This window comes from Anolis carolinensis, chromosome 1 (assembly GCF_035594765.1).
Source record: "Anolis carolinensis isolate JA03-04 chromosome 1, rAnoCar3.1.pri, whole genome shotgun sequence".
NCBI classification, from domain to species: Eukaryota; Metazoa; Chordata; class Lepidosauria; order Squamata; family Dactyloidae; genus Anolis; species Anolis carolinensis.
The window spans coordinates 289,067,233-289,094,198 of NC_085841.1; the positions used below are offsets into that span (position 1 = coordinate 289,067,233).

At 39.4% G+C, this 26,966-nt stretch overlaps 1 protein-coding gene across 2 annotated transcripts; it reads left to right on the top strand.

Annotated features, from left to right (window-relative positions):
• csrp3 (cysteine and glycine rich protein 3) lies at positions 1-26,001 on the top strand. Of its 2 annotated transcripts, XM_016992725.2 has the most exons (7): positions 24-120; positions 937-1,010; positions 12,932-13,075; positions 18,317-18,485; positions 23,169-23,301; positions 24,218-24,311; positions 25,220-26,001. In XM_016992725.2, exons 3-7 carry the CDS (start codon positions 12,964-12,966, stop codon positions 25,291-25,293), a joined length of 582 nt encoding a protein of 193 aa, XP_016848214.2. In that variant the 5' UTR covers positions 24-120; positions 937-1,010; positions 12,932-12,963; the 3' UTR covers positions 25,294-26,001. The 2 variants fall into 2 exon arrangements, with proteins under 2 accessions (XP_003214720.2, XP_016848214.2); XM_003214672.3 differs by lacking the exon at positions 937-1,010 and having other exon boundaries at positions 1-120.
• Positions 26,002-26,966: the final 965 nt, after the last annotated feature.

The window sequence follows — 26,966 nt, forward strand, 5'->3', positions numbered from 1 at the left end:
TCTTCCCTCGACCTTTCTTAGTCAGTGCTGGCAACTACTTGGAAATATTTAAAGTCTGCTGGTGCTAGTTTTAGTCTCAAAAAGATAACAGGAGGCAAGAGGCAAGGTCAGCTTTTTCTGGTAGGTATTGATGGCTGCTTGTTTGAGGAAAAGCACATTGGAGTTCTTCACAAAGAGAAGATATATTACTGTAATTCACTAAATTTACAGCTGTAGGTTGAATAAATCAAAAAGGTCATTTCGTATGCAAAGCTCTTGGAACCATGCTATTTTATGAGATGTTCCATAAAAGGCTGATTGTTAAAGATGTTTTGTTACATATGAGTGTGCTTTCCTTGTATTTTCCTTCTGTTTAACATTTATTTTAGCATCACTTGAAGCATAATGAGAGTGGAAATTGTCTTAAGTAATGTTTAATTTCCAAAAGGTCTGAACAATTTTTAAAGCAGTTCTGCATAAAAATGTATTACTTACATAGTCTTAACCCTTTGTGCTAAATAAAATATTTGTTTCAGATACTAGTAATAGTAATTTGGAAGCACTGTTTTACAACAGATAGGTTTTTAGTTTTCAGCATGAGATGGTATTAATTTTGAATTGTGAAAGGGGTTTAGTTACATGATAAAGCAGTCTTGTTAATGCATGAAATGTATATCCTTATATTGTGTGTAACAATACAAGAAGTTTAACTGATTTCTGTCACAAAAAACAAGTAATAGAAATGTTTAATAGTATTAAATATAGAAATAGACTTTTGTTTCAATGAAATGGATGTATGTCATGTCAGTAGAATTCCTAGTAGAGTATTTCCTTTGGGTTTAAACTTGGAGAACTGCAGTTTCATCATCTGTATTGAACATTATGTGATGGGTCAAAGACCTGCTCTGCTTCTGGTGCATTATTTTGATCACATCTACAACACCATGTTTTGTCTAGGTAGCCATGATTCAAGATAGTCTTGGATTCTTGGAGTGCTCATACAGCAAGGTTTTAACCATGTTTCGTTGGAAGTAAGTTTCAGTGTATCCAATGGTCTTATCCTCTATGTCTATAGTCTTTTGACCTTTATGTACATCACATAATCAGTAGAAGTAGCTCAAGAAATACTGTACAATTAAAAATCCAAAATGGAAGTGTGGGGGATGTGATTGAATGAAACTCGATCAGCATCATGGAAGGTATAAATAAGTCTAGCTCTAAGTTTTTATCATTGCTTTTTATTTGCTTTGTAAGCCGTGTCTGCAGCACCCTGCCAAACAAGTGAAGAGAACGTTAAAAACAATTTTGTGTCCATAATCAGAATTTTTAGGAATTTGCCAAATTTTCACTGATATTCAGGACAGTTGTTAATGCTATTGATGTGATGGTGTTTCTGACTTATAGTGACACTTAGGTCGTGGAGTTTTCTTGGCAAAATTTCTTCAGAGTGGGTTTGCCTTTCTGTTTCTCTGAGGTTGAAGCAGGGATTTGAACCCTGGTCTCCAGAGTTGTAGTCAAATGGTCAAACTACTATCACTCTTAAACTACTGTGCCATCATTATACTCAATTAAACTTGACAGAAGTTTAAATATTTATCCATTAAAATTATGTGCTTGAAGGCATCTATGTCAGACAAAATCTGTCCCAGCCGCCTCTGCATAATACTTTCTGGCAGATGGCAGTGAGCTATATGTTACAATGGACTTCGGCCAATATCACACAGCTCACTGAGCTTCATTGAAAATTGTGGATACTGGTCTGGCATTGACCCAAACTGAATTCATTTCTGTTAGAAAACCATGAGATTATGGTTAATATGTTAGTACACTTTGAAAAGACATCATAATCAAAGTGAAAATATTCACTAAAAAGCATTAGATTTCCCACCCCAATTGTTGTGCCCTAAATATGTCCTTAGAAAAGATGGGGAAAGAAATCCTTAGTGTGAAGAAATTCACCAAGATCCCTTTTCCTTATTGTGCTTATATCCATTCACAGAGTTAGACTTGCCACAGCAGCCCACCAACAGTTCTTCAATGAAAGCACTAAAAGAGTGTGGCAACATCATTATAAATAATACTAAAAGCACAGCCTCCTTTCAGAGCTCTAATAATCAGCGGTTGTTTGTAAGAGCCTGTGATGGTTAGCGGTGTGATTAGGTTGGACGGTCCATAGTTAGCATGTCTGCCCCAATCTTTTCAAATACCTGCAGTTATAACAGCTTGTGCTGGGGCATCAAGGCTTGATTAAATCAGGTGTTCTGTGGAAAGTTAGGAAGGAGCATAGCTATGCATGTAGCCTGAGTCTTTAGTCTTCTAGCTTTAATTCTTCACATAAACAGTTAATAGGATTACAAGCTAACAAGAAAAGTGGTCAGATTGAGACCTTGGAGAAGGTTTCTAGTCAAACTATTTGCTTCAGCAAGTTGCAATCCTACAGATCCACTTGGCTAGCAGAGCTAAGCAAAACTAATGTTTGGATTACAAATCACAGAATCCTCTGCCCAGTCAATATTAATTTACAGGCTTTGCTTCCATCATTTCTGGCCCTTAAAGGTGCTGTCTGGTGCTCATTAATTACATATAATGGGCCATATGTTTCCTGCCATGACATAGTAAAATATGTTCTTTGGAGATTACTATAAAATTTATTCAGGAGAAACAATGAAGGAAAGAGATCAGAAGTAAGGTAAAAAGGAAAAGGCAATACAACTGATATAATTATCTATTTTTGAGTTCAGTTACTAGGCAAACAAGATCACTTCTCTGATTTAATATATTGCAGAGTCATTAATTATTATATTTATTTATACCCCGCTTTATCTCCCCAAAGGGAACTCAATCTCCTGTCTAGCACTGTGTCAACTTGTGTGTGGCTATACTTGAAACGTTTGTGTTATACGGAAACATGAAACCTGATACCTCTTCTTGATATCAACATGGTAATTTTAGGCCAATTATATATTGATATCTCTTGGACTTAGTTCAGAATATCTTTGTGGTGGTGAAATAAATGTAACACAGAGCTATCTTTGGTGGACAAGACAACATCACTATAATAAGAAAGTGACTGGCCTGTCAAGGAGGATAATGAAGATCTCAGCCAAGAGCTCAGAACAACCAGACATCACAATGTAGAAAGGTCAAGGTAACATTTGATCTTCCTAGAAAATATGACTCAGAGTTAGCAAAGATGGCATCATGAGCAAAGCTCTTTCTACAGTATTGAACACAACTCAATAACGAAGGCACTGGGCTCAGAGCTGAAACCCCCTGAGGACTTCGCCACCTGCCAACCGATGTCACTTCGCTTGTCTGTATTTTTGTCCCTAAATGTGCAGTACAAATCACCAAACAGGAAAGAAATATCTGGATGCCTTTTCTCCTTCAAACCATCAAACAATGTAAGAACTGTTTACGTCAGTCAAAATATAAATTCCCAGTAGTTGAAATATCCATATGTATTTCTACTCGCAGAATGCTGGGTATATTTCACCCTCAAATCACAAGACAGGTGAAAGAATTATGACCCCTTTCTTCATGATGACTGACTATATGTTGTGACAGGTACCAAAACATTGGTGTATAATCCACACATTCTTTTACATCACACCAGCCACACATCCTCAGTATAGCCCTGAATGACACAGGGCACTGAATGGCAGATTTGTGTGTAGAAATTTTAATATTTAGAATACTGAAGGCAGCTTGCTGTAACTTAATGGTATCCATATTTTATTACATTGCATTGAGCTAGCTAGAATGATTTTTGAAGTAACCATAAGAGTTTGAATCTACTTTTCCAGGTGAGATGGGATTGGTAGGGTCTAGAAGGAAAAGGGAACTCCAGGGTTTTGGGATGAAAATTCCCCAAATCCCAAAAGCATGAGTAAGGGGTTTTGCAGGCTATAGACCAAAGGGATTTTCCCAAGCTCTGAACATCAGCTATACAAAGTAGTTAATGGCGGAAAGTAGGTTGCCAGATTTTAGGGCCTGTCCCTGAGTCTCGTGCTTTAGTGGGTCTTCTTGAGGCAGAAGACAAAGTACAAATATTCTCCATTTTCTGGATACAGCTCTGGACAAGAGAAAGAAAGGGTAAAAGGTTTTCCCCTGACACAAAGTCCGGTTGTGTCCAACTCGGGGTTGGTGCTCCTCTCAATTTCTAAGACGAAGAGTTCGCATTGTCCATAGACACCTCCAAGGTGATGTGGCCAGCATGACTGCATAGAGCACAGTTACCTTCCCGCTGGAGCAGTACCTATTGCTGTCCTCACATTTGCATGTGAATGGCCATTTCCAGGACAAGAGAAAAGGCACTGGAAATTGCCAGTTTGTTACAATGTCCAAGGCTTTATTAATTTGTTTCTAGAACTTGCAGAGACTATCCAAATAGTTATGTATTTAAGTTAACTTCTCCCACCCTCCCAGTTGAAGTGCCAGAGCTCAGCCCCTGCTCAATATCCTCTTTCTGGCTAGAGGCAAGTAAATTAGATTAAACACTCCTTATGCTGTCTCAAAGTAGTGAGAAGGAATTGAATTCTTTCACTCCCTAGAAACAGCTCCCTTAAGATTTTTCTTAATTTCTAAACAAATATGTGTTCTTTCTGTGTGTGCATATAGTTGAATGATCAACTATGGTCAGCTATAGTCAGTACTTAATGCAAAATACTGTAAAACATAACCAAGGACTACTTTGGCCCAGAAACTTTGGGTCCTGGAGCGATCTTGAACTGACAGACGAGTTGGGTGACTCGGGGCAAGCCAGACTCTATCAGTCTCAGAGGAAGGCAATGGCAAACCTCATCTGAGCAAATCTAGCCAAGAAAACTCTTGAGATAGGTATGCTATAGGTAAGAAATAATCTGAAATGGTAATTCAATTGATGACCAGTACTAACACTGGAGTATTATATTGTGTTCCTGGAGAAAAAGACATATATAGAATGGCCTGAGACACTGCATGTTATTTCAGGTTTCTGTTCTCTTCTGTTTTCCTGAAAATTGGGGATTTATTTTATTTTGCCATGTATTTTATATATACATCATGAGTATCAGAAAAAAGTTCAGATTTGGGGGGCAGAATGTCCTCAGTGGATTCCCTTTTCTAAATCTCTTCCTTCTTCCTGCTATCACTTTGCTCAGGAAGAGGATAAAGCCAATGAAAAGATGCTATGCCACCTTCCCATTCTTGCCAAGACTCTGCAATATTCAAAGTGGACTCAGCAGAAGGGAAGAAGATAAGACTAAAGAGCCAGAGCTGAGTGCTGGCTGTGCCCAATAATGCCAGCCAGCCCAAAATGCTTGCCCTTGCTGAAGAAAATGACAAACTTTAGAATGTCTGAATAACAGATTTGTCTCACAGGTGATTAAACAAAACTTGATAATGTACAGCAACTTTCAATCTCAGATTTACATTCACTATTTTCATACAGGCATCCCTATGACACTGCCTAAATTTTAAGATCTTGAAGGAAAGAGATTTCTCTCAGACTCACCACCATCACAGGCACATTTATTTAAAAAACAAGACTGCACCTTACAAATGATAGTGCCCAGGGTGTAAGATTTCACCCCCTCCCCCCCAAAGAAAGCTGTGTTACATCTGTTAAAGTATACAGAAAACGGTGAATTTTGCAAGGATTAACACCAAGGTTGGAGAAGATATATGTGTTAAGAAAAAAACCTCATTCTGGTGGTCATTATATGCAAATGCTCAGAATGTTTGGGCCACACTCAGTGAGGTATAACTGAGTGTGTTTTGGGATACAGGTGCTCTCTCCCTTGCTCACTTTGGGGATGATGGGAGTTGGAGAAGCCATTCTGTCTGCTTTTATGTGATGCATACAAGGACTATGTACGTTTTGTTACGCTGTAGGATTTATTTTTGTTGCAATGCCACAAGTTTGTTTTTGACTCTGCTGAACAAGAGTAAATCTTTCATCTGTGTGAAGCTACTGTGTCTTTGATGAACTATATTCCGCAGGCTTGAGCAAATTTTTCGTTAGTTCATTAAATTCGTTAAAATTCGTTTCGCAAGTACTTTTGAATTGACATTTGAAACATCTGCTCACTGCCTTACAAATATTATGAATTTGAATCAAAAAAGTACCTTTTTTCGTTTGTTTCTGATGTCTTCGGATGTAGCTGTAGCCCCTCTGAGAGAGAAGCCATGTTGGCATGCCTCTCAGCCAATCAGAGCGGAAGAGAGAGGGAGGGAGAGGCATGGCCATCGATCTGCTAGCATTTTTAAAAAACGTTGCTTTCATAATAGCTTTCAAAATGCAGGAGAACAAGCCTCTGAATTTTGACCATTCTTTTAAGTGGAAATGAAGCAAGTCGCCATTATGAGCCAAAAACTCCATTTCCCAGAAGCCTTAGCAAGCCAATCAAAGTGGAAGGAAGAAGGACAGGGAGGCGTGGCCATCGATCTGCTAACAGTTGCTTCAAAAATCAGTGGATGGGTCAAACATTGTCATAGCATTAACTGTCATAGCATTAATACAAACTCTCAAGCAACCAGAGACGACTCTCAGTTATCCGACATCGGCCAGTAGCCGGTTAAATGAGAGTCAACTGTCATAGCATTAATACAAACTCTCAAGCAACCAGAGACGACTCTCAGTTATCCGACATTGACCGCTCTCCACGGGTGCCAGTTAAATGAGAGTCGACTGTCATAGCATTAATACAAACTCTCAAGCAACCAGAGACGACTCTCAGTTATCCGACATCGACCACTCCCCTCGGGTGCCGGTTAAATGAGAGTCGCCTGTCATAGCATTAATACATACTCTCAAACAACCAGAGATGACTGCGTTATTCAGCATCAACCACTCCCCTCGGGTGCCGGTTAAATGAGAGTCAACTGTCATAGCATTAATACAAACTCTCAAGCAACCAGAGATGACTCTCGGTTATCCGACATCGACCACTCCCCTCGGGTGCCGGTTAAATGAGAGTCGACTGTCATAGCATTAATACATACTCTCAAGCAACCAGAGATGACTGCGTTATTCAGCATCAACCACTCCCCTCGGGTGCCGGTTAAATGAGAGTCCACTGTCATAGCATTAATACATACTCTCAAGCAACCAGAGATGACTGCGTTATTCAGCATCAACCACTCCCCTCGGGTGCCGGTTAAATGAGAGTCGACTGTCATAGCATTAATACATACTCTCAAGCAACCAGAGATGACTCTGCGTTATTCAGCATCAACCACTCCCCTCAGGTGCCAGTTAAATGAGAGTCAACTGTCATAGCATTAATACAAACTCTCAAGCAACCAGAGACGACTCTTGGTTATCCGACATTGACCGCTCTCCACGGGTGCCAGTTAAATGAGAGTTGACTGTCATAGCATTAATACAAACTCTCAAACAACCAGAGATGACTCTCAGTTATCCGACATCGACCACTCCCCTCGGGTGCCGGTTAAATGAGAGTCGACTGTCATAGCATTAATACATACTCTCAAGCAACCAGAGATGACTCTGCGTTATTCAACATCAACCACTCCCCTCGGGTGCCGGTTAAATGAGAGTCAACTGTCATAGCATCAACCACTCCCCTCGGGTGCCGGTTAAATGAGAGTCAACTGTCGTAGCATTAATACAAACTCTCAAGCAACCAGAGATGACTCTCGGTTATCCGACATTGACCGCTCTCCACGGGTGCCGGTTAAATGAGAGTCGACTGTCATAGCATTAATACATACTCTCAAGCAACCAGAGACGACTCTCGGTTATCCGACATTGACCGCTCTCCATGGGTGCCGGTTAAATGAGAGTCGACTGTCATAGCATTAATACAAACTCTCAAACAACCAGAGATGACTCTCAGGAAATAGCACTTTCAAACCAGGAACTGATTTCCTTATTCAGAGGCTGATAGCCTCAAATCAGGAATGATTTGATGGTGTACTATGATTTCTGTTCCTGGGTGATAAATGTCATTTCCTAATTGGTTCTGTTATAGAAACATGGCAAAATCTATGACACTGCCTGAACTTTGTGCAAGCGACATGGATGGAACATATTATGGTTTGGTCCACCAATTTAACAAAGTTTCAGCCACAAAAACAAAGTTTCTCAAGTAGAACAATGACTTTCACAGTAAAGACAACCCAATGAAACAGGAAATAAGACTTTCAAACCAGGAACAGATTTCTGCAATTATTAAAAAATGGTTTATTATAAAAGCTATGAAAATTCACCAAAAATCAGAGGATAAGGGGAACGTTCCGAATTTTGGTGAGCTATCAGTGTTAAATGTGTTCTACCACTGTACCAAGTTTGAAGAAGATCGCTCAAAAAATGAGGGCGGGAGAGTCCTGTAAAGTCTCCCCTCGTGCTATTTTTTTTTGCTAGTGCGCATGCACGTCCGCCATTAACGAATTACTTTTGAAACTAACGAATTTTCATTAAATTTCGAAAAATTTTGAGGGCAAAATTTGGAAATGACATCAGAAACGAAACGCTAGCGCCCCCTACTTTTGAAACGAGTTTAGAATCAATTTTTTCATGGATCGCTCAAGCCTAATATTCCGCATAAATCACAACAAGCTCTTTCCCTGTCCTTTATTTGCTGGCCAGTAAAGACTTTCTCTTTAGGTATGCTTTTGAGTGTAGACTGTCTGTTGCAGAAAGTACATTAATTGGGGTGTGTTGGGTTGGTATTAATATTATCTTTTAAAAGTGTTATTTTCAATTCTATTTTAATATTTATTTCAGTTTTCATTTTATTTTAATTGAAATTATGAGTTGTGAGGAAGTTGGGAACTTAAATTTAAAAATATGAGGTATGTTCTTGTGTTATGGTCAGAAACAAAAATAGAAGCACTTACAGTAGAGTCCCACTTATCCAACACTCACTTATTCAATGTTCTGGATTATCCAATGCATTTTTGTAGTCAATGTTTTCAATACATTGTGATATTTTGGTGCTAAATTCATAAATACAGTAATTACTACATAGCATTACTGTGTATTGAACTACTTTTTCTGTCAAATTTGTGGTATAACATGATGTTTTGGTGCTTAATTTGTAAAATCATAATCTAATTTGATTTTTAATAGGCTTTTCCTTAGTCCCTCCTTATTATCCAACATATTCGCTTATCCAATGTTCTGCCGGCCCGTTTATATTGGATAAGTGAGACTCTACTGTATTAGCTTTAAAACCTCTTCCTGTCTCAAACTAAATCACAGGCGAAGCATTTCAATGTTTTAGGATGGCAATAAAACCAGAGGAGAAGCAGAAGAACACCCCTATCATGGTTTGATGCAGAAAGAGGTGCAGTAATTTGGCCCCAAGGAACTGAAAATCGCAACTGTTGTATTTTAAAGTATCTGGTCAGAAATCCTTTAGTGAATGTACTTTTCACATGTAAATACATGCATATGTAACACATTTGCACAAGTCCTTTGAAAAATATGTTTTCAGGAAGCAGTGCTGGAGGCAGAGAGAAGCAATAGTGGAGATAGGAGAGTGATTTTATGTTTTGGATCACTTTGAAACTATGTTTTGAATTCTTTGTTTGCTTGCTTCAAAGAAAACCAGGTCTCTAAAGGCAAAATCAAATGTTAGAAGGGAAGAAATGACATTCTCTCAATGCCATATTTCTCTTTCGTGGCAGGAATGATTGATGGGGCATGTTTAAAGGAGAGTCCACAGATGCAGTATTTGAATTGGGTCCAAATCTAAGCTTATCTCTAGATAGCCATTTCACAGAGCTGTTCTTCCAGCACACTCCGTATCTCTTCTGCTATAAATGTAGAGCTTGGACATTTTGCTTGATTGAAGCATAATTCCCAAAATGTCCACTCCCAAATTCCTCCTGTCTTCAGCACTGCTGGTTGGACCATTATGAGAATTTTCCAAACAAGTAATTTTCCTAGGTTTTGAGGAAATGTTTATATTACATTCAGCATTATTATTTTTGAAGTGTTAAGTCCATTCATAATTCAATTTATAACACAGTCATCTGTGAACAAGCCTTTGAATACCAAAGAGAAATCCTTCCTTTCACCTCATTGTAACAAAGTTGGACATTTTTCAAAAGAGGGAACATATATTAATCTGCAGGTGACTGAGAAGTGAGTCCTCGCAGTGGGTTTTCAGATGATTGCTACATACTTGTGAACCAGTCCCACTATAGCTTTTGTATGTTCATTTTATGAGGGAATTCTTCTGCCTGTCTTCACAACCAACTGTATCAGCTCAGAGAAGTATGTGGCCTTTGGGGAAAAATTTCCTTTGTAACTCCTTTCATTGAGCAATGTCACAAAGCTTTGTATGATAAAATAACATCTGTTCTAGGGACTCAAACGAAACTGAGTGAAAACAATAATGGAGTTTAGCTTTGAAAGACAAAGCAGCAGAGAACACCACAAAATACTGTCTGCTCATTTACTAAAGAACTGAGTGTTTCACCATGTTTGACAGTGGTATATTGGCACTATCAATTTACCACCAATTTTTGACCTACTTCTAAATGTGCCACCAATCCCTATCAAGACCTACATTACCTCGGTCTTCTCCCAAAAGGAAATCAGTGTTTGACCTGAGCAATAGGAAGCAGACGAGGCAATAGAGGAAATGTAATGCAAAATGGGCAAAGAAGTCAAGATGAACTACAGAACTAACAGAATTAATTTCAGACCCTCTGGAAATAATATTTGAGAATTTTTGGAGAACAAGAGAAGTCCAAGCAGACTAGAGGAGGACAAATGTTCCTATGATCGTTAAGGAGGCAGTCTACAGGAAAGAATGCCTTAGTTTGGGGACCTCTGGCCTAGATCAAGGGAAGTAAGGGTGCCCCTCTATTCTGCTTTGGTCAGACCTCATCTGGAATACTGTGTCCAATTCTGAACCAGTTAAATGCTGATTCAAGGGGGATATTGACAAGCTGGAATGTGTCCAGAAGAGGGTGACTAAGATGACCAAAGGTCTGGAAACCATGCCCTATGAGGAGTGGTTTAAAGAGTTGGGTATGTTTAGCCTGCAGAAGAGATGCTCGAGAGGGGACACAATCACCATGTTTAAATATTTGAAAGGATGTCATAAAGAAAGGGGAGCAGGCTTGTTTTCTGCTGCCCTGGAGACTAGGACTCAGAACAATGGGTTCAAATGACAGGAAAGGAGATTCCACCTGAACATTAAGAACTTCCTGACCCTAAGAGCTCTTCAACAGTGGCACTCTCTGCCTCAGAGTGTGGTGGACACTCCTTCTTTGGAGGCTTTTAAACAGAGACTGAATGGCCATCTGCCGGGGATGCTCTGATTGAGCTTTTCCTGCATATCAGAGGGTTGGACTGGATAAAGCATGTGGTCTCTTCCAGTTCTATGATTCTATGATCCTACCTATGTCCTTCTACAACACACAATTAGTGCTGACTCCACTTTAACTCTCATGGTTTCATCATGTGGGATCCTGGGATTGGCAGTTTATTAAGGATTTGATTCCCGATATTGCCATGGAAACCCACTTTGGGATATTAGGTGAGTCACACACTCTCAGAATCAGAAACCTCCATTATGGGCTGACCTTAAGGTTGCCATAAATCAGAAAAGACTTGAGGGCACACAAAAAACAACAATTTCATAATTCTGAATCCTAGAGCTCCTCTAGTACTTCCCCAAACTACAAACCTCAGAATTTCACAGGATAGAACTGTAGCAATTAAAATGGAATGATAACTTTATAATAGTGCAGTATGAATGGATCCCAGTGTTCCAACCAGAATTTAAAAAAGGACAATGAAGAACATACAACTTGGTGCAACCATTTTGATGGGAATCTCTATTCAGGCCTGTCTCCTCAGCCAGAGCTTCAGGAACCAGTCAACTTTATACTAAGAGCAGAAAACTTTCAAGAATTGGCACTCTTGAAGACTTCAGAGGGTTTCCCACACACATATATTAATATTTTTCTGGGGGAGGCTCCTCATTCCCCCAATATTGGTGTGTGCCATGTTTTTTACCCCTACCTTGACACTTCAATCATTTTAGGTATAGAAGAGACTCTTTTGTAAAACAACAGAACTATAGGGGTCAGGATACAAAACATGGCAAAATTACACTCCCCACATCTAGAGGGCATTTGGGGGCATTTTGGGACTTGTTATTAAAAAAACGCACATTAGGGAGTTCTGTCAGTATCAAAAATAGTTGTGGAAGTGGATTTTCAGCCCTGTTATAAATAAAAGGAAAAAACTTTGAAAGAATGTGGTGATAGTCTTTTTATACCAGCTCTTGCTATAGACTGGGGGGCAAAGTAATGCTTCTCCAAAAGTTAGACTGGAAACTCCATTAGCTTTAACAAGCAAAGCAAATGATGATGAAGTCTAGAAGTAGCAATCCAGCAACATCTGGAAGACCATGAATTCCTCACCTGTCCAGCAACATCTGTAGACCATCTAGGTCAAGGAACACTACAGTGGAGTTGGGTAGATTTTGTGCTAGTTTGATATTCTATGCTTTTGTATTGACTAGAATCCTCAGAGATGCAACAGAAACATGGATTTAGGAAGATGATGGCGCTGAGCTTATGCAGAACCAAGAAATCTGAAATTATGCAGAACCAAGAACAACTAAACTGGGCTTGTGATCTTTTTAGACAAAAAACATTGTTTGTTACTCAATTTAATTTGTATTGCATGTTTTCTTGCTATTCTTAAAAAGAAGAGAGAAATTCTTGCTAATGTAATGCACATAATTGTACTAGTAGATCCCAACTGACTTTTGTGCTCTCCCATGCCATACAGCACCATGAAAATGAGATTGCCAGATTCTGTCATTTTCTATCAAGCTTGTCATATTGTAGAAGTCCAGTGCATTCAATGTTGTACAGAAGAAGGGTCAGCAAAACATTTTTTTTTTAAATCTATTACTACAGTAAATCAAGTGACACATTTCTCCTGATTCTGGCTTATTTGTTTTGGGATTTCAAGGTAGCACTTTGAGATCAGAGAGACCTTCAAGCATGCCAAACTGGGGAGGTGGCACCAAATGTGGTGCCTGTGACAAGACTGTCTACCATGCAGAGGAGATCCAGTGTAATGGGAGGAGTTTTCACAAGACATGTTTCCACTGCAGTAAGTAGATCAATGTTTTTGGGTCATGCCAATGCTCAGTTTGCTGTTGTTCTTAACTTGAACTGTCCATGCACTAACTATATGTATAGTTCCTAATTTCTACTTTAAAACAACAGGAGAAGAAACAGCAATTATAGTATGACCGCCTGCTCCCTGGCATCCACTGAGGATACATTCTAAGACCCCCTGTGGATATCTAAAACGGTGAATAATAGTGGACCCTATACTTTGACTACACTTATCTTGGAAGCATAGAATTGCACTGGAGGGCCTAAGGCATAAATGTTTCCATTTATGGGCTTTTCTAGGTCCTCCAGTGCTATTCTGCAGTATCTCATATTCCCACTGGAGAACTTAGAGGGGGCTCCAAACATTTTTAGTGGCAATATTTTTCGAATGTGGGTAAGTGAAACTAGGCATCTGTGGATAAGGTCGTACTGTCATATGTTCCAAAAGCCAGGTTCATTCCAGAGCATTTCCAACATACAGGTAAATTTTTGGTTTCTTTATAATGTTCACAACCAATTTTTCCTAGTTTTGTGTGGAATATTTCTTCTGTAGAGAAAAACTCCTTTTTTCTTGTATGGAAAGCTTTTGCAGAATCATAGGAATTGTAGAGTTGGGGTATCAGCCTCATTTCTACCCATGTCTTATAGGAAATCCACTGCTACAGTAATCCTGATAGGTGGGCAGTTGTTCTTTTTCTTATCATTCTTGCTATAATTTCAATAAGAAGACAAAATAATTAATTTGGGTAGAGATTACTGCACACGAGACGAAACCATTTGAGCAATTACCATAGATGTTTAAAAGCGCAATTAATATAGGAAGAGGTGTTGCACAGTGAATCAGTGCGAGAATCAAATGACATCAAGAGGAATGGGACTGGGTTTGGCAAAAGAATAGCTTAGCAAGGCAGAAAAAGATTGACAGCTAGAAGACAACAGCTTTGTTTTCTTCCTGATCTGTCTTGATAGATGGGACACTTTCTCTAATGTTCAGTCCTACAGCTACTTTCCTGTAATTTAAACTGACATCTGCTGTGGATAGGACAAGGAGTGATGGTCTTTAGGTACAGGCATCGTTGATTTATAGTTAAACATTAAGAAGGACTTCCTGCCTCCCAGACCCTGATCAGTAATTATTTTTCTTCCTTCCCCCACATGAAATGGCAGCCCTGACAGTGAAGGGTGATGGGCTCCCCACACATTAAACAGGCTGCAGCAATTTAATTTCTCCCCACGCTCCTTTCTGCTTTTTTGTTGGGAGCTCAGCTTGAGGAGCCAGTCAGCAGCTTATACACAGGCACATACCCTGGATTTCCTGAAGAATTTATCTCTCTTCTTCAAAATGTTGTTTAAAAAAGGAATGCAAAAGCCAGTGTTGAACTAGTATAGCTGTAGGTAATGGGTTATTATTTAAGGCAAAGGTAAAGGTTTTCACCTGACATTAAGTCTAGTCGTGTCTGACTCTGGGGGTTGGTGCTCCTCTCCATTTCTAAGCTGAAGAGTCAGTGTTGTCCGTAGACACCTCCAAGGTCATGTGGCCGGCATGACTGAATGGAGCGTCGTTACCTTCCCGCCGGAGCGGGTACCTATTGATCAACTCACATTTGCATGTTTTCGAACTGCTAGGTTGGCAGAAGCTGGAGCTAACAGCAGGAGTTCACCCCACTTCCCGAATTCGAACCACCAACCTTTCGGTCAGCAAGTTCACTTTTTAATTATTTGCTTTATTTATATCTCATCTTTCTCCCTGAGGGGACTCACACACTTTGATCAATTTTAAACAAAGCAAATACAAAAATTAAAAAACCAATTAGACAATATTGTGTGTGTTAAGTTAAAAATACAGTTAAAGTATAATAAATACAATTAAAATGCATTTTAAAATGCCCCCCCCCCACAAATCCTACCCACATCTCCCCAGCAACGTACCCCTTATCCTTCTCCAAATGCCTGCCTGCTGTAAAAGTCTTGACCTGCCTGCAGACATGTAGACAGTTATTTTTCATGTTAACAGAGGCATAACAAAGTTATATTCAAAACTACAGTCAATTCTCCGTAGCTACGGATTCTGCATCCACGGATTCAACCATCCATAGCTTGAAAATATATATATATATATATATAAATCCAAAAAGCAAACCTTGATGTTGCCATTTTATATAACGTATATCACTTTACTATGCCATTATATATAATGGGACTTGAGCAGAGGGTTTGTCACCCATGTGTGTGTGTGTGTGTGTGTGTGGGGGGGGGGGGTCCTGGAACCAAATCTCAGCAGATATGATATAAAAGTAACAAGCAATAACAAAGTCACTTTCTTGATGCAGCACATAAGTCTTTCTAGTTGCTTTAAACAGTCAGTTTGAAAGATTATTTTTAAAGATCTTCTGACTGGAATTTATTAGGATTTATGCCATCATTTCCTGGCCCTTCTAATCTCATTATTCTTTTACAGTAATGGGTAACCCCATGGCTTAACTTTCTAGCAGTGCAGTGACTGGCATGTGCTAATTATGACTTTGCTGTAATGAGTAACTTGAACAAATAACTTCTGTAGTTTCCCAAGCTGTGTAAACTCCTATAGAAAAGAATATTAATAGTAATTTAATAATCCAGCTAATATTTAATGGTTTAAAAAACTATTAAAGCAACTGCCCCAATTCCACATGCCTGTGAATGACTGAAGTGCAAGCATGGGGTTTGCTGTCCACCTCCTACCTCTTTCCTGTTGGCTTTAGTGTAAAAGGCATCTGTCACAGTGACAGACATGTGGCATCACTACAGTTTATAAACCCCCAACTACTTGGTGACAGCTGAGCCACCTCTGCCAGCAGACTGATGGCTCTCCGCAACTATTTCCACAATAGCACTTCAAGGGCTTTTGCTCCATCTGTTGCAGCTGTCAGATACTCTGTCCCAAAGGGGCTAGAAATAGAAGCACTTTATTTGGTGCTGGAGTTTCCATCACCCCTTCACATCCTCAACAAACACAATTATCCTTTCTTCACAGATGAGAATGCAGCCCAGAGGAAGAATGGCTTTACAAATTTACAGGATTGGCATATTTGAATTGTCTTAATTTTAGGGAAACAATTAAGTTTAGAGTCCTTCCTCCTAATAAAATGTATTTATCGTAGTTTTAAGGCATCCAGAATCCACTGACAATGAATGCAGTATTTGCCATGGCATGTGTTAATGTTATAGGCAGTATCTCCCTGTTTCCTAACCTCAATTGTTTAAAAAATGGAATGCGGAATGCAATGGTGGAATTCAATTTCCACAGTGGCAGTAAAATAAAAATAGGAACAACGGCAGTATTTACAATGGCATTTCTGAATTTGATATATTTCTCCACCTCCCCATTCTTTGAAGGGCATTTTTCACAACTGCAGAAAAATAAAAATAGAAAAGAAGGGTGTTGTACAATTTACATTGGGGTCTTTAAAAACATAAGCTGATTTTAAATGGAAAGCTCTTAACACTCACAGTGAAAAGACACTGTACTTTGATTCTGTCATAGCTTTCTAATCAATGTTCTCTAGTAAAATGTAAGAAGCACATAGAAAAACAGTAGGCTGGACTACAAGACATGGTTCAGATCTCCACTAAGAATCCTGTGAATGAATGAGGCAAGCCAATCACACAATGAAAAGCCACAAAGAACAGCAGGACTGCCTTAGTATTATTTAACGCAGAGTGGTCCAACCCATGTCCCACAGGATGCATGCGGCCCACCAATTCATATTGTTGGCCCTCGCCCTTCCTACTAGAAAATATTTTAATTTAACATTTGGAAAAAAAATGTTTACCCTTCTTACTGCTTTAAGTTTTTAAGAAACTGCCATATTGAAGCTTCACTCTGGCCCTCACATTCCTATACTAAAGTTTGATTGGCCCTCGGATAAATAAAGGTTGGACCACACTGATTTAATGTATTATGAATGTGTATTCATTGCCATGAAAAGAAGCAGGTATCTGTAGAATGTTCAACAGAGCACTCATATAACTCTATTATTTCATCTTTGCTTGTGTGCAGTAGTGGGGATTGCCCATCTGCTTTTCCACAGGGGGACTTTTATGTCCTGCCAAAAATGCCACAATTTTTCATCAATTGTTCTTGTATGCCTTCAAGTATTTTAGAGTCTAAAAGACTTATGGTGACCTTAAAGTGAAACTATCCCGGAGTCTTCTTGGCAATATTTGTTCAGAGAGGAAGCTTAAACAGTGTGATTTGTCTAGGTCATCCAATGAATGTCCATGGCCGAGTGGGGATTTGAACCCTGGTCTCCAGGATCATAATCCAAACCTTCACATTACTAATTAGACATAGGCAATTGCAGAATCAGAAAACAACTACTTCCCAAATTGAGGCACAGGTGTGGCCAATCACTATACATTTCTGGCACATACACAAGGCTTAGCTTGTTTGAAAATTAAATAAGAAGAGGAAGAGAAAATAATAGTAGCAGAAGGCATCTCAGTAATCACTAAAGCAGCTTCATGACTCAAGGTTAAGAAAGTGCTATTTAGTTCAAGGACCATATTCTGCTTCAGATTAATTATTGGCGGGTACATTCCAGTGGTGGGCAGGGCCAAAGGAAAAAGCAGGGGACTAAAATACTTTCCTTCCACCTCTAGGTGCCAATAATGAAGTCTTAGGGGGGCCATTTCAATCTTGCTGAGTAGGGGAATCTATATGAAATATCTTTTACTACAGTTATAGTATAATGAGGAAGGGGTTTGGCTCTTTGAGGAAACCATGAAAGCCAGATGGAGACTCAAGCAGACTGGACACAACCCATTGAAGAAGTGGCAGAACTGCCTATAGTTTGCCAAAAGTGATCTATTGAATTTATGGTTGGGGACAAACGGAGCCACTGTAAGGCTATTCTTGCTTTTGAACCTCATACATTGGATGTATTTCGCCCCTATTGCTCTTCATAAGGAATGTCGTCAAGAAAATCCTATGACAGAGTCACTATAAATTGGAGTCAACTAAGAAATACACATCTAGCTTTCTTCCTAACTCTGTCTGGAGGGAGAAAAGAAGAATGGAGAATGATCAATTTTCTCCAATCATCTCCTATAATTTCTAGACCATTTACCTGTCATATTCCTAACAGATTTGTATCATCCTTCCATTTACTTTCTGTTGCTCCGGCCCCACATCTTGACCATTATGAAAATGTTGTTATAATATGCACAGTCTACATGTGTCCTTCCATTTCAGTGGCTTGCCGAAAAGCTCTGGACAGTACAACGGTAGCAGCTCATGAGTCAGAAATCTATTGCAAAACTTGCTATGGGAGAAAATATGGCCCCAAAGGAATTGGCTATGGACAAGGCGCAGGCTGCCTCAGCACAGACACTGGAGAGCATCTGGGACTGGATCTGCAGCAGTGAGTTAAACCTTTGGTTTTCACATTCACCAGTAGCCATGTTGTCCATGCAGCAAAATACAACAAAATACAGTATCCACAAGAAGAGTGAGTACCATTCTGGCCCAACCAAAATGCAGAAAATAATGCAAGCTTTTAAAGCTTTGAGAGCTTGCTTAATGTATTTTCTGCTTTTTGCACTTTTATGGATTTTGGTTGTTTGCTGCCATTAGCCTCAATTGCATCAAATCACTACTTTCAGTTTCCATAACAACAGGCTGGGGAACTGGTAGCAGAGAATTTCCTGAGCAATTTTCTTCAATAGATTCTAATCATTTTTTTAAAACCTGTTTTAATGATGCCCTTGTCCCTGCAGAGCATTACTTTAAAATTATTTCCTATTCCAGTGGGCAATTGTGCTAAAGAAAGAAGGCTTGCTTTTACATGGCATTGCAGGCTTCAATATTCGCAGCAATTGTAACTCAGTAAGTGTGCTACAAAGAGTTGTGTTCTCAGTACAATAATTGTACTACATTCTACTGTGGTTTCATTAATACAGGAACCGTCACAATGCAATCTGCTCTTCGAGAGTTTCTACCCCACCTTATTATCCAATGGGAGTTTGAACATCTACTTTGTGGCATGAAGTTTAGCTATTAATACTTCATCTATACAGTTCTGGGTTCAAATAAATGCATAAAATAGAGACTAGGTGGCAAAATAAGACTACCAAATGTAAGAGCCTTTCCATAAAGGCATTGGTGGGTAATTTCAAAGACCTTCTTCACCGTGCATACAATCAGAAAAATATTGCAAAATACAGGTCTTTAGGAAACTTACTTGGAAATCAGCAGGATCCACTTTTGAGAATAGCATCTCAATTTAAATGTCATGGATGCAGGAAGGTAATCTGAACACCTACATAAGAGTTCAGTGGGTCTGCATCAAGGACGTTGGGGATTCTTCTACTCAAGTCTTCTGGAAAGACCAGCTAAATCTTTTTTTAAATGGATACGGCAAATAGCACTACAGATAGATGTCTTCAAGTTTATGTCAGTTATTTAAGCCTCCTAGAACACAGAACCTGACTGTAAAGAATCATAATACAAATAAATTGAAATAAACTGAAACTCAAATGTCTGAGGAAATGATCCAGACCTCAAGTGTTCTTCCTCCTAGCTTTTGTCTGCAACCAAAGGTACTATCCTCTTTTCCTCCCATAAGACCAGAAATCAAGGCAGCCTTCTGAATGCAACACCACACAATCAAAACATACTATGCAGTAGTCTTTACTCTGCATTAATGGGTTTGTTGTAGCAAAAATAACAATGGAACCAGTGATGGGGGAAATGTGGGATTACAAATGAAGAATGACAACATCTGGAATCCACCAACAAGTAGTACTTTATATATTAACTCTTTGTCTCTAGAGCCAGGAATACCAGATTTGTCATTTGGTTGAGGTACTTAGAAAACTGTGCTAGAGAGCTCTAGTGCAGCCCTCCTGAATTATGACACTAAAATTAGCAGCACAAACTTCTAAACATCTTCTCAAGTTACAAATTCTAAGATTCTGTAGTACTGAGGCCTAGCTATTAAAACAGTATCAAATTTTGATGACTCTGTAGCGTAAATACCTTATTGAACACACAGAATTCCACAGGGAGATTGCACCACAAAAGCCTACAATGAAAGCAGACTTAGTCAAGGCCAGTTGATGCCATGGGTTCACTAAGAGCTAAGACGTGAGTTTGCAAAACTGGGACCCTGGTTGGTAGAACCTGAACAAGGGATTTGAACTGGAGTCAAACCTACATCTATGGTCTGACGGGTAGCAAATCCTGCTCTGTTAACCAACCTCCTTCCTAACAGCCACCTTGTGCAGTATTGCTTGTTCCTTCTTGTTTCATTCTTTAATTCTGATTATGGATATCAGTTCTATCTGCTATCTCTGTGTTCGGGATTTTATACCACTAGAAACTCTTTTCAGTCTAGCCAAGATAAATGGAAGCGTCAAAACAAAATCCTGAAAATAATTTTGAGATCCGCATCAACACCGTAGACTCAGTCCCTCAGGTCTTAACTGGAGTTACTATCTCTGAAGCAATCTTTTAAGAGGATATTACTAATTTGGTTGGCTAAATACAAGTGTTAGCATCAAATATAGTAGACACATTCCAATTGAGACATGGTAAGTCAATACTTAAGAAAAATCAATTGTTTTGATGGGTCTATTCAAGACTAGAAATGGCATGTAGCAGTGTGTCTCCAAGGTATTCACATTTCTTCATTTCTGCAGATAATGACTTTGCGTTAGTACCTAATCCTCAGTGAGTCTGAATTAGCATTTATTTGTGTTACCTAGACATATTTTTAAAATTAAACCCAGGAACAGAATCATAGAGTTGGAAGAGACCACATGGACCATCAGGAAAGGAAACTACAGGAAAGGAGATTCCACCTGAACATCAGGAAGAACTTCCTCACTGTGAGAGCTGTTCGACAGTGGAACTCTCTCCCCGGGGCCGTGGTGGAGGCTCCTTCCTTGGAGGCTTTTAAGCAGAGGCTGGATGGCCATCTGTCGGGGGTGCTTTGAATGCGATTTCCTGCTTCTTAGCAGGGGGTTGGACTAGATGGCCCATGTGGTCTCTTCCAACTCTACTATTCTATGATTCTAGGTTCTAGTCCAACTCTGTCTTGCAGGAAAATCAAAAGTACCCCTGACAGATGGCCATCCAGCCTCTGTTTAAAGCCACAAAAGAAGGAGCTTCCACCAAACTGAGGCAGAGAGTTCCACTGTTAGAACTTAGACAAGAAGTTCTTCCTAATGTTCAGTTGGAATCTCCTTTCCTGCCATTTGCTCCAATTCCTAGTTTCCAAGGCATCAGAAAACAAGCCTACTCCCTCTTTCTTATGACATCCTTTCAAATATTTAAACATGGTGATCATGTCTCCTCTCAACTTTCTCTTCTGCAAGCTAAATATATCCAGCTCTTTAAGACACTCCTCATTGGACATGGTCCAGCCCTTTGATTGTTGCCCTCCTCAGGACATGTTCCAGCTTGTCAATATCTCTTTTAAAATGTGGTGCCCAGAATTGGACATAGTATTCCCGGTGAGGTCTGACCAAAGCAGAATATAGACTTCCTTCGATCTAGGCACTATACTCCTTTTGATGCTATGTCTACTAAGACTCTAAGATCCTTTCCACATATACTGTTGTCAAGCTAGGAGTCCCACATCCTGTATCTGTGCATTTCATTTTTTCTGCCTAGGTGAAGTATCCTACATTTTTCCTTGTTGAAATTCATTTTGTTAGTTTTGGCCAAGCTCTCTAATCTGTTAAGGTCCTTTTGAATTTGCATTCTGTCTTCTGGAAAATTAGCTATTCCTCCCAATTTGGTGTCATCTGCAAACTTGATAAGCATGCCCTCTAAACCTTTTTCCAAGTCATTAGTAAAGATGCTGAACTGGGCCCAGGACAGAACCCTGTGGCATTCCACTAATCACTTATTTCCAAGATGAAGAGGAACTATTGGTGAGCACCCTTTGCTTACGTAGTAAAACACCAATATTTGTTTTTGTACCAAAACATTACAATCCACCCACATGCTACGGTTTTGACAGGCCTGGATGACCTCAAAGTTTGCACAGCTGCAAAATTCATTTAGGAAGAAAAAATAATCCACCAAGGTTGGTGATGATGGGGGGAGTCGGTAGGGGAAGTAGCTACCTAACAGAGTGCTGACTGATTATGATGGGAAAGCAGGAAAAGATAGCAGGATGAAAAAAATGGGATTGCTCTACACAGCAAGATTTTGTCACTTTTTTTTTTACACAACAGCACATGATGAAAGGTATTTATCTCTCATCATGTGCTTTGGGAACAATTGTTCCAGGAAATTCTGATTACTAGTCCATTTCTGTGAAGTCTGCCAGTTTAGGAATCCAAAGGTCACATCACATGGGATTCCAAGTTGCATCTGGAAAGCTTTAGAACATTATCAGAAAAAAGAGTGTGTTTAAAATATATGTAAAAGGAAGAGTTCCAGGTATAAGAAAAATTCATTGTTTTCCCTTGCTGCTGCTTTCTGACCTTGACAAAGATTAGGCATTTGGAAGAGAAATGCAAACAACTGAGGCATCTTTGAAAGGAATTAAGGATGATAAAACAAGATGTTGATGTTTTCAGTTACTGCATATTACATTTGCCACAGTTACTAGGACAGGATAGTAGTGATCTTTCCATTGTACCCCAAAGCCTCAAACCTTCACAGTTGAACCGATAGAAATGTTATTATCTATCTAATGCTAATTTTAAATTACATATATAGCCTGTCCTCCAATGAGTTTGAGGCAGTACATATTATTACTCCTCTCACTTTTCTTTCACAAGGTAGCTTAGTCTGAAAGGGGATCAGAGGTCCCAATCCCTTATTTAAACTTTCCAAGGAATATGGTGAAAAAGTTTGGCCACTCACTTGAAATTCAGCTATTTCAGATGCTAATTCTTGCTAAACATTCCTTTCTATAGAAAACATTCCTTTCTATAGAAAATATTTGCATTTTTCCACCAAAAGAGATCTTTTTCACATTGCATGCCTGGCCAGTCATATGTTAGGCATGGAATATTGGTTAGGCCAGATGTTTAATTTACCTGTTCTGGAATTGAAAATCTCATGTGTCAAACCTTCTTGCCATCAGCTCACCAAAACCAGCTCGTCCTTCCACTCCTACCAACCCTTCAAAGTTTGCCAAAAAGTTTGGTGATGTAGAGAAATGCCCTCGTTGCGGGAAGTCAGTATATGCAGCAGAGAAGATAATGGGAGGAGGAAAGGTAAGAACCCAACCAACCGTGTGCTGTCTTATAGCAGAGAGTCAGCTGCCCAAACAGATGTTGGGTCTCCATCTTGTATCATCAAAGTAATGGTAGTGAGCTGCTTCATGTTCTGAGATCATGGACACAGTAAAGGCAACAATAAGGCTCCATTTTTCTCCACCTACCGGGGAAGCTGGTTTTGTTGAATTCAGTCGGACATATTTCTGAATAAATATGCATAGGATAGTGTGGCAAAATAGGGACAAGCCACTGTGGTGTCTGAGGTGGACAATTGGGACCCTTTCTCATTACATACACCCAATTCAGATGCATTAGCAGTTAAATATGGGGATTTAGGGGGAAAGTCCTGATATGAGTGAGGCAATCACACTAGTTCAAATGATTTGGGAGGAGCTGGGCAACAGAGGAACAACTGAGGAATCCTAGAGTGACAGCAAGGAGGCCAGTACCACTGCCCTTGCCTAGGACCTGCTGCATAAGAGGGTAGCCTCACATTTTGTCTAATGTTAGGGCCAATTTTTCAGTATGTACCGCATACTAAATCTAGTGTAAAGGATACTTCCATCTCACTATTCTTTTGCTGCCCCAATGGTAGAATTAGGTGTCGAGTGCAACCATGGAGCAGCATGTGAATCCTTTTGATGCCTCACCTTTGCTAGTTTCTGGACAAAATAAGGATTGATCTCTACAAAGTTTCCAGGAGGAGCAATATTCTTTTAAAGAGGTTGCACCAAACCTCTCTATACTATTCAATTTCCAAAACCAGGCTTGGACTTCTAGCCACATTTTGGTTAGGGAGGGGGGATTTTGGCAATTTGTGTGTGCTTGAATAATCTTTGAGGAAGAAGATCTTGAGTAATCTTCAAGCCCCACACTTACTGAAATGATAACACCCTTTTGCTTTCTGTTTCAGCCTTGGCACAAAACATGCTTCCGATGTGCTATTTGTGGAAAGAGTCTAGAATCAACAAATGTTACAGACAAAGATGGAGAGATCTATTGTAAAGGCAAGTGTCGTAGCATACCTAAACTATATTCCAGACAATCATTAAGATGCAGCCTATAAAGAGTTGTGCTAGATCACTTTGGGGGGGGGGGTATATTTAAAAGTGTAAATCCAGAGGGACTCAATAGTCTGAAACAAGTAGTGGATTTAGTTAGAACATACCTATAATACAATACTGTGTAACTTAGCATGTAGAACAATTATTTGAACAATTATTTTCTGCAGATAGCCCATTTTTCGGGGTGACGTAAACGGGGACTATTTTGTCATATACTCTAAAAACAGACACAGGGAAGCAAGAGAGAAAAGGGTAATGTGCCATTATTCGGGTGGAGGCCACTAGGGGTACTAGAGAGAGAAGGATAGTCCATTTTATTGGGGGGGGGGGGGGGGGTTAAAGGAGGAAAACCATTTCCCCTGCTTTTGGTGATTATTCCTCCTCCCGCCTTCCCATTTCATAAACGAGGGTTGTTTCCACAGGTTGAGGGAATAACAGGAAAACAGGGAAATTATTTTTTTCTTTCAACCCATCCCCAACCCCATAAAATGGACTATCCTTCTCTCTCTAGCGCCCTCTAATGGCCTCCATCCAGATAATGGAACCGTACAGAGAAAAGTATACTAGAAAATGATGTTACATCAGATACATGTACTTTGACTTAGATAAGATCGGATATTGGTTATTGAAAATTTTTCCTAGAAAAAGAACTTTAAGGAGTGACTTAAATCAGGACTGGAAAACCTCTGACAAATGTTTTCTGGGTTCTAGCCTCACCAAGCCTCATTCAGCATGACAAAGACTAGTGACTGTATAATATCTGGAGGGCCAAAAGTTGCCAGTGTTGACTAAAAGTAAGGAAGGTGTTTTCTGTTAGGTGCTTTATACCACTATATTTCTTTCTTTTGCAGTTTGCTATGCAAAGAATTTTGGTCCTAAAGGAATTGGCCATGGTGGCCTCACTCAAGTTGAAAGGGTGGAGTAAGAGATGCCTCACTTAGTCCTGTCCAAATGATAATTATATGATTGATGAGAAGGTATTAAGAATACTTTGTTATTTCACTGAAGATGTATGCTAATTTATTACACTGTAGTACTATGTTTTGGTGCAGGAAAGCATTTTGGCAGATATTGTAGGAAGAATTTGTTTCTGAATAAAAAGGCCATATTGTCAGGCCTGAACCGGTCACAAAGTTATTTTGGAACTATTTATGATTGTAGCTCTGCTTTGTCTGAGTGAACTGCATAGATAGGTTATAGACTTTTTTCACCAATGCTAATAATAACTTGATTCCTATTGTTCATTCTGTACAACTTTCAATGAAGTGGCATTTTGATGATGCATTGCTACATCATGAATTAAAAGTATTTGACTTCAAGTTGTCCAAATAGCATGTTAAAGTAATTAAAATATTGCTCATACTGTAACTACCAACTCTACTTTTTAATATTGACTTTACTTTTGTAATTATTTTACTCTGAACCACTCATCTTGGCTTGGACGTACATCTTTTAGTACATATGTTTTTGAACTCTAACTCTCAGAATCCAGCTTGGCCAGTGGCTGGGAGATTATGGGAACTTTATTTTTATAAAATAACTGTCCCAAACTTTGCACAGCAGTATCAATGAACACCAATCCATTTGTAAATTTGCAGTCTGCTCTAAAATAAAAATGTTTTTAAAGACATTACCACTGAACATTTCTCAAATTGTGAATTTAACAGAGGATAATTAACTTGATTCCCCGCAAATGGCACTAAAATCAGTGCTATTTAAAGATCACAGGGGAGCACTTCTGATCCCTCCATACCCGTTTTATCTTCACAGCCAACATGCACAGTAATATGATGAAGTGTTGGCTATTATCCCATGGCAGGAGACACAGCTGTGAGACATAGATGCCAAGAGGGTTTCATCCAACTTTTTCTCTGCAGTAACCCTGCAATTTCTTGGTTGGTGGAGAATCAGGGAAGTTGTGACAAAAGCCTCCTCAACCCCTTTTCGGTGCAGTAGTGCCCTCCTCCCAACACAGCCATTTCTGTATCATGGGAGCATGATACATTACTTTCTTCCCAAAATAGATAAGTAATTATGTATTCCTTGAAAGATTCCTGCAGATGATGTTCTTCCAGCAACTGCAGCAAAAGGGAAGTAGATTAATCCCATGTTCTTGTGACAGAGAAACAGCCATGTTGAGAAGGGGGTGGATACAATACTGAAAAGATGGGTTGGAGGAGGCTATTGATCATTGCACAATCAGTGAATAATTGGAACTTGCACAATGATCAAAATAATTCTTACAACAGAACTTAACATGTTTGTTATTTTGTGCTTTCAAGTAGTTTACAACCATTCCGATCCTAAATTGACCTATCAGAGTGTTTTATTGGCAAGCCTTGTTTGGGGGGGGGGGGGGTTACCTTTGGGCCCTTCCACACAGGCATATAACCCAGAATATCAAGGCAGAAAATCCCACAATTGAATTGGCTTTGAATTGGGGTATCTGAGTCCACACTGCCATACATTCCAGTTCAAAGCAGATGTGGGTTTTTATTCAACTGTGAGGAATGGGCCTAAGTCTTTCTCTGAGGCTGAAAGAGTGATTCAAATTCTGTTCTCCAATCATAGTCCAATATTCAAACCACTACACCACAC

Excerpts from the sequence above, each read along its gene's own strand:
- csrp3 (XM_003214672.3), top strand. The coding sequence starts at position 12,964 with ATGCCAAACTGGGGAGGTGGCACCAAATGTGGTGCCTGTGACAAGACT. Across the intron at positions 13,076-18,316 it reads CAAGACATGTTTCCACTGCA|TGGCTTGCCGAAAAGCTCTG; the intron begins GTAAGTAGATCA and ends CTTCCATTTCAG. Across the intron at positions 23,302-24,217 it reads AGATAATGGGAGGAGGAAAG|CCTTGGCACAAAACATGCTT; the intron begins GTAAGAACCCAA and ends TTTCTGTTTCAG.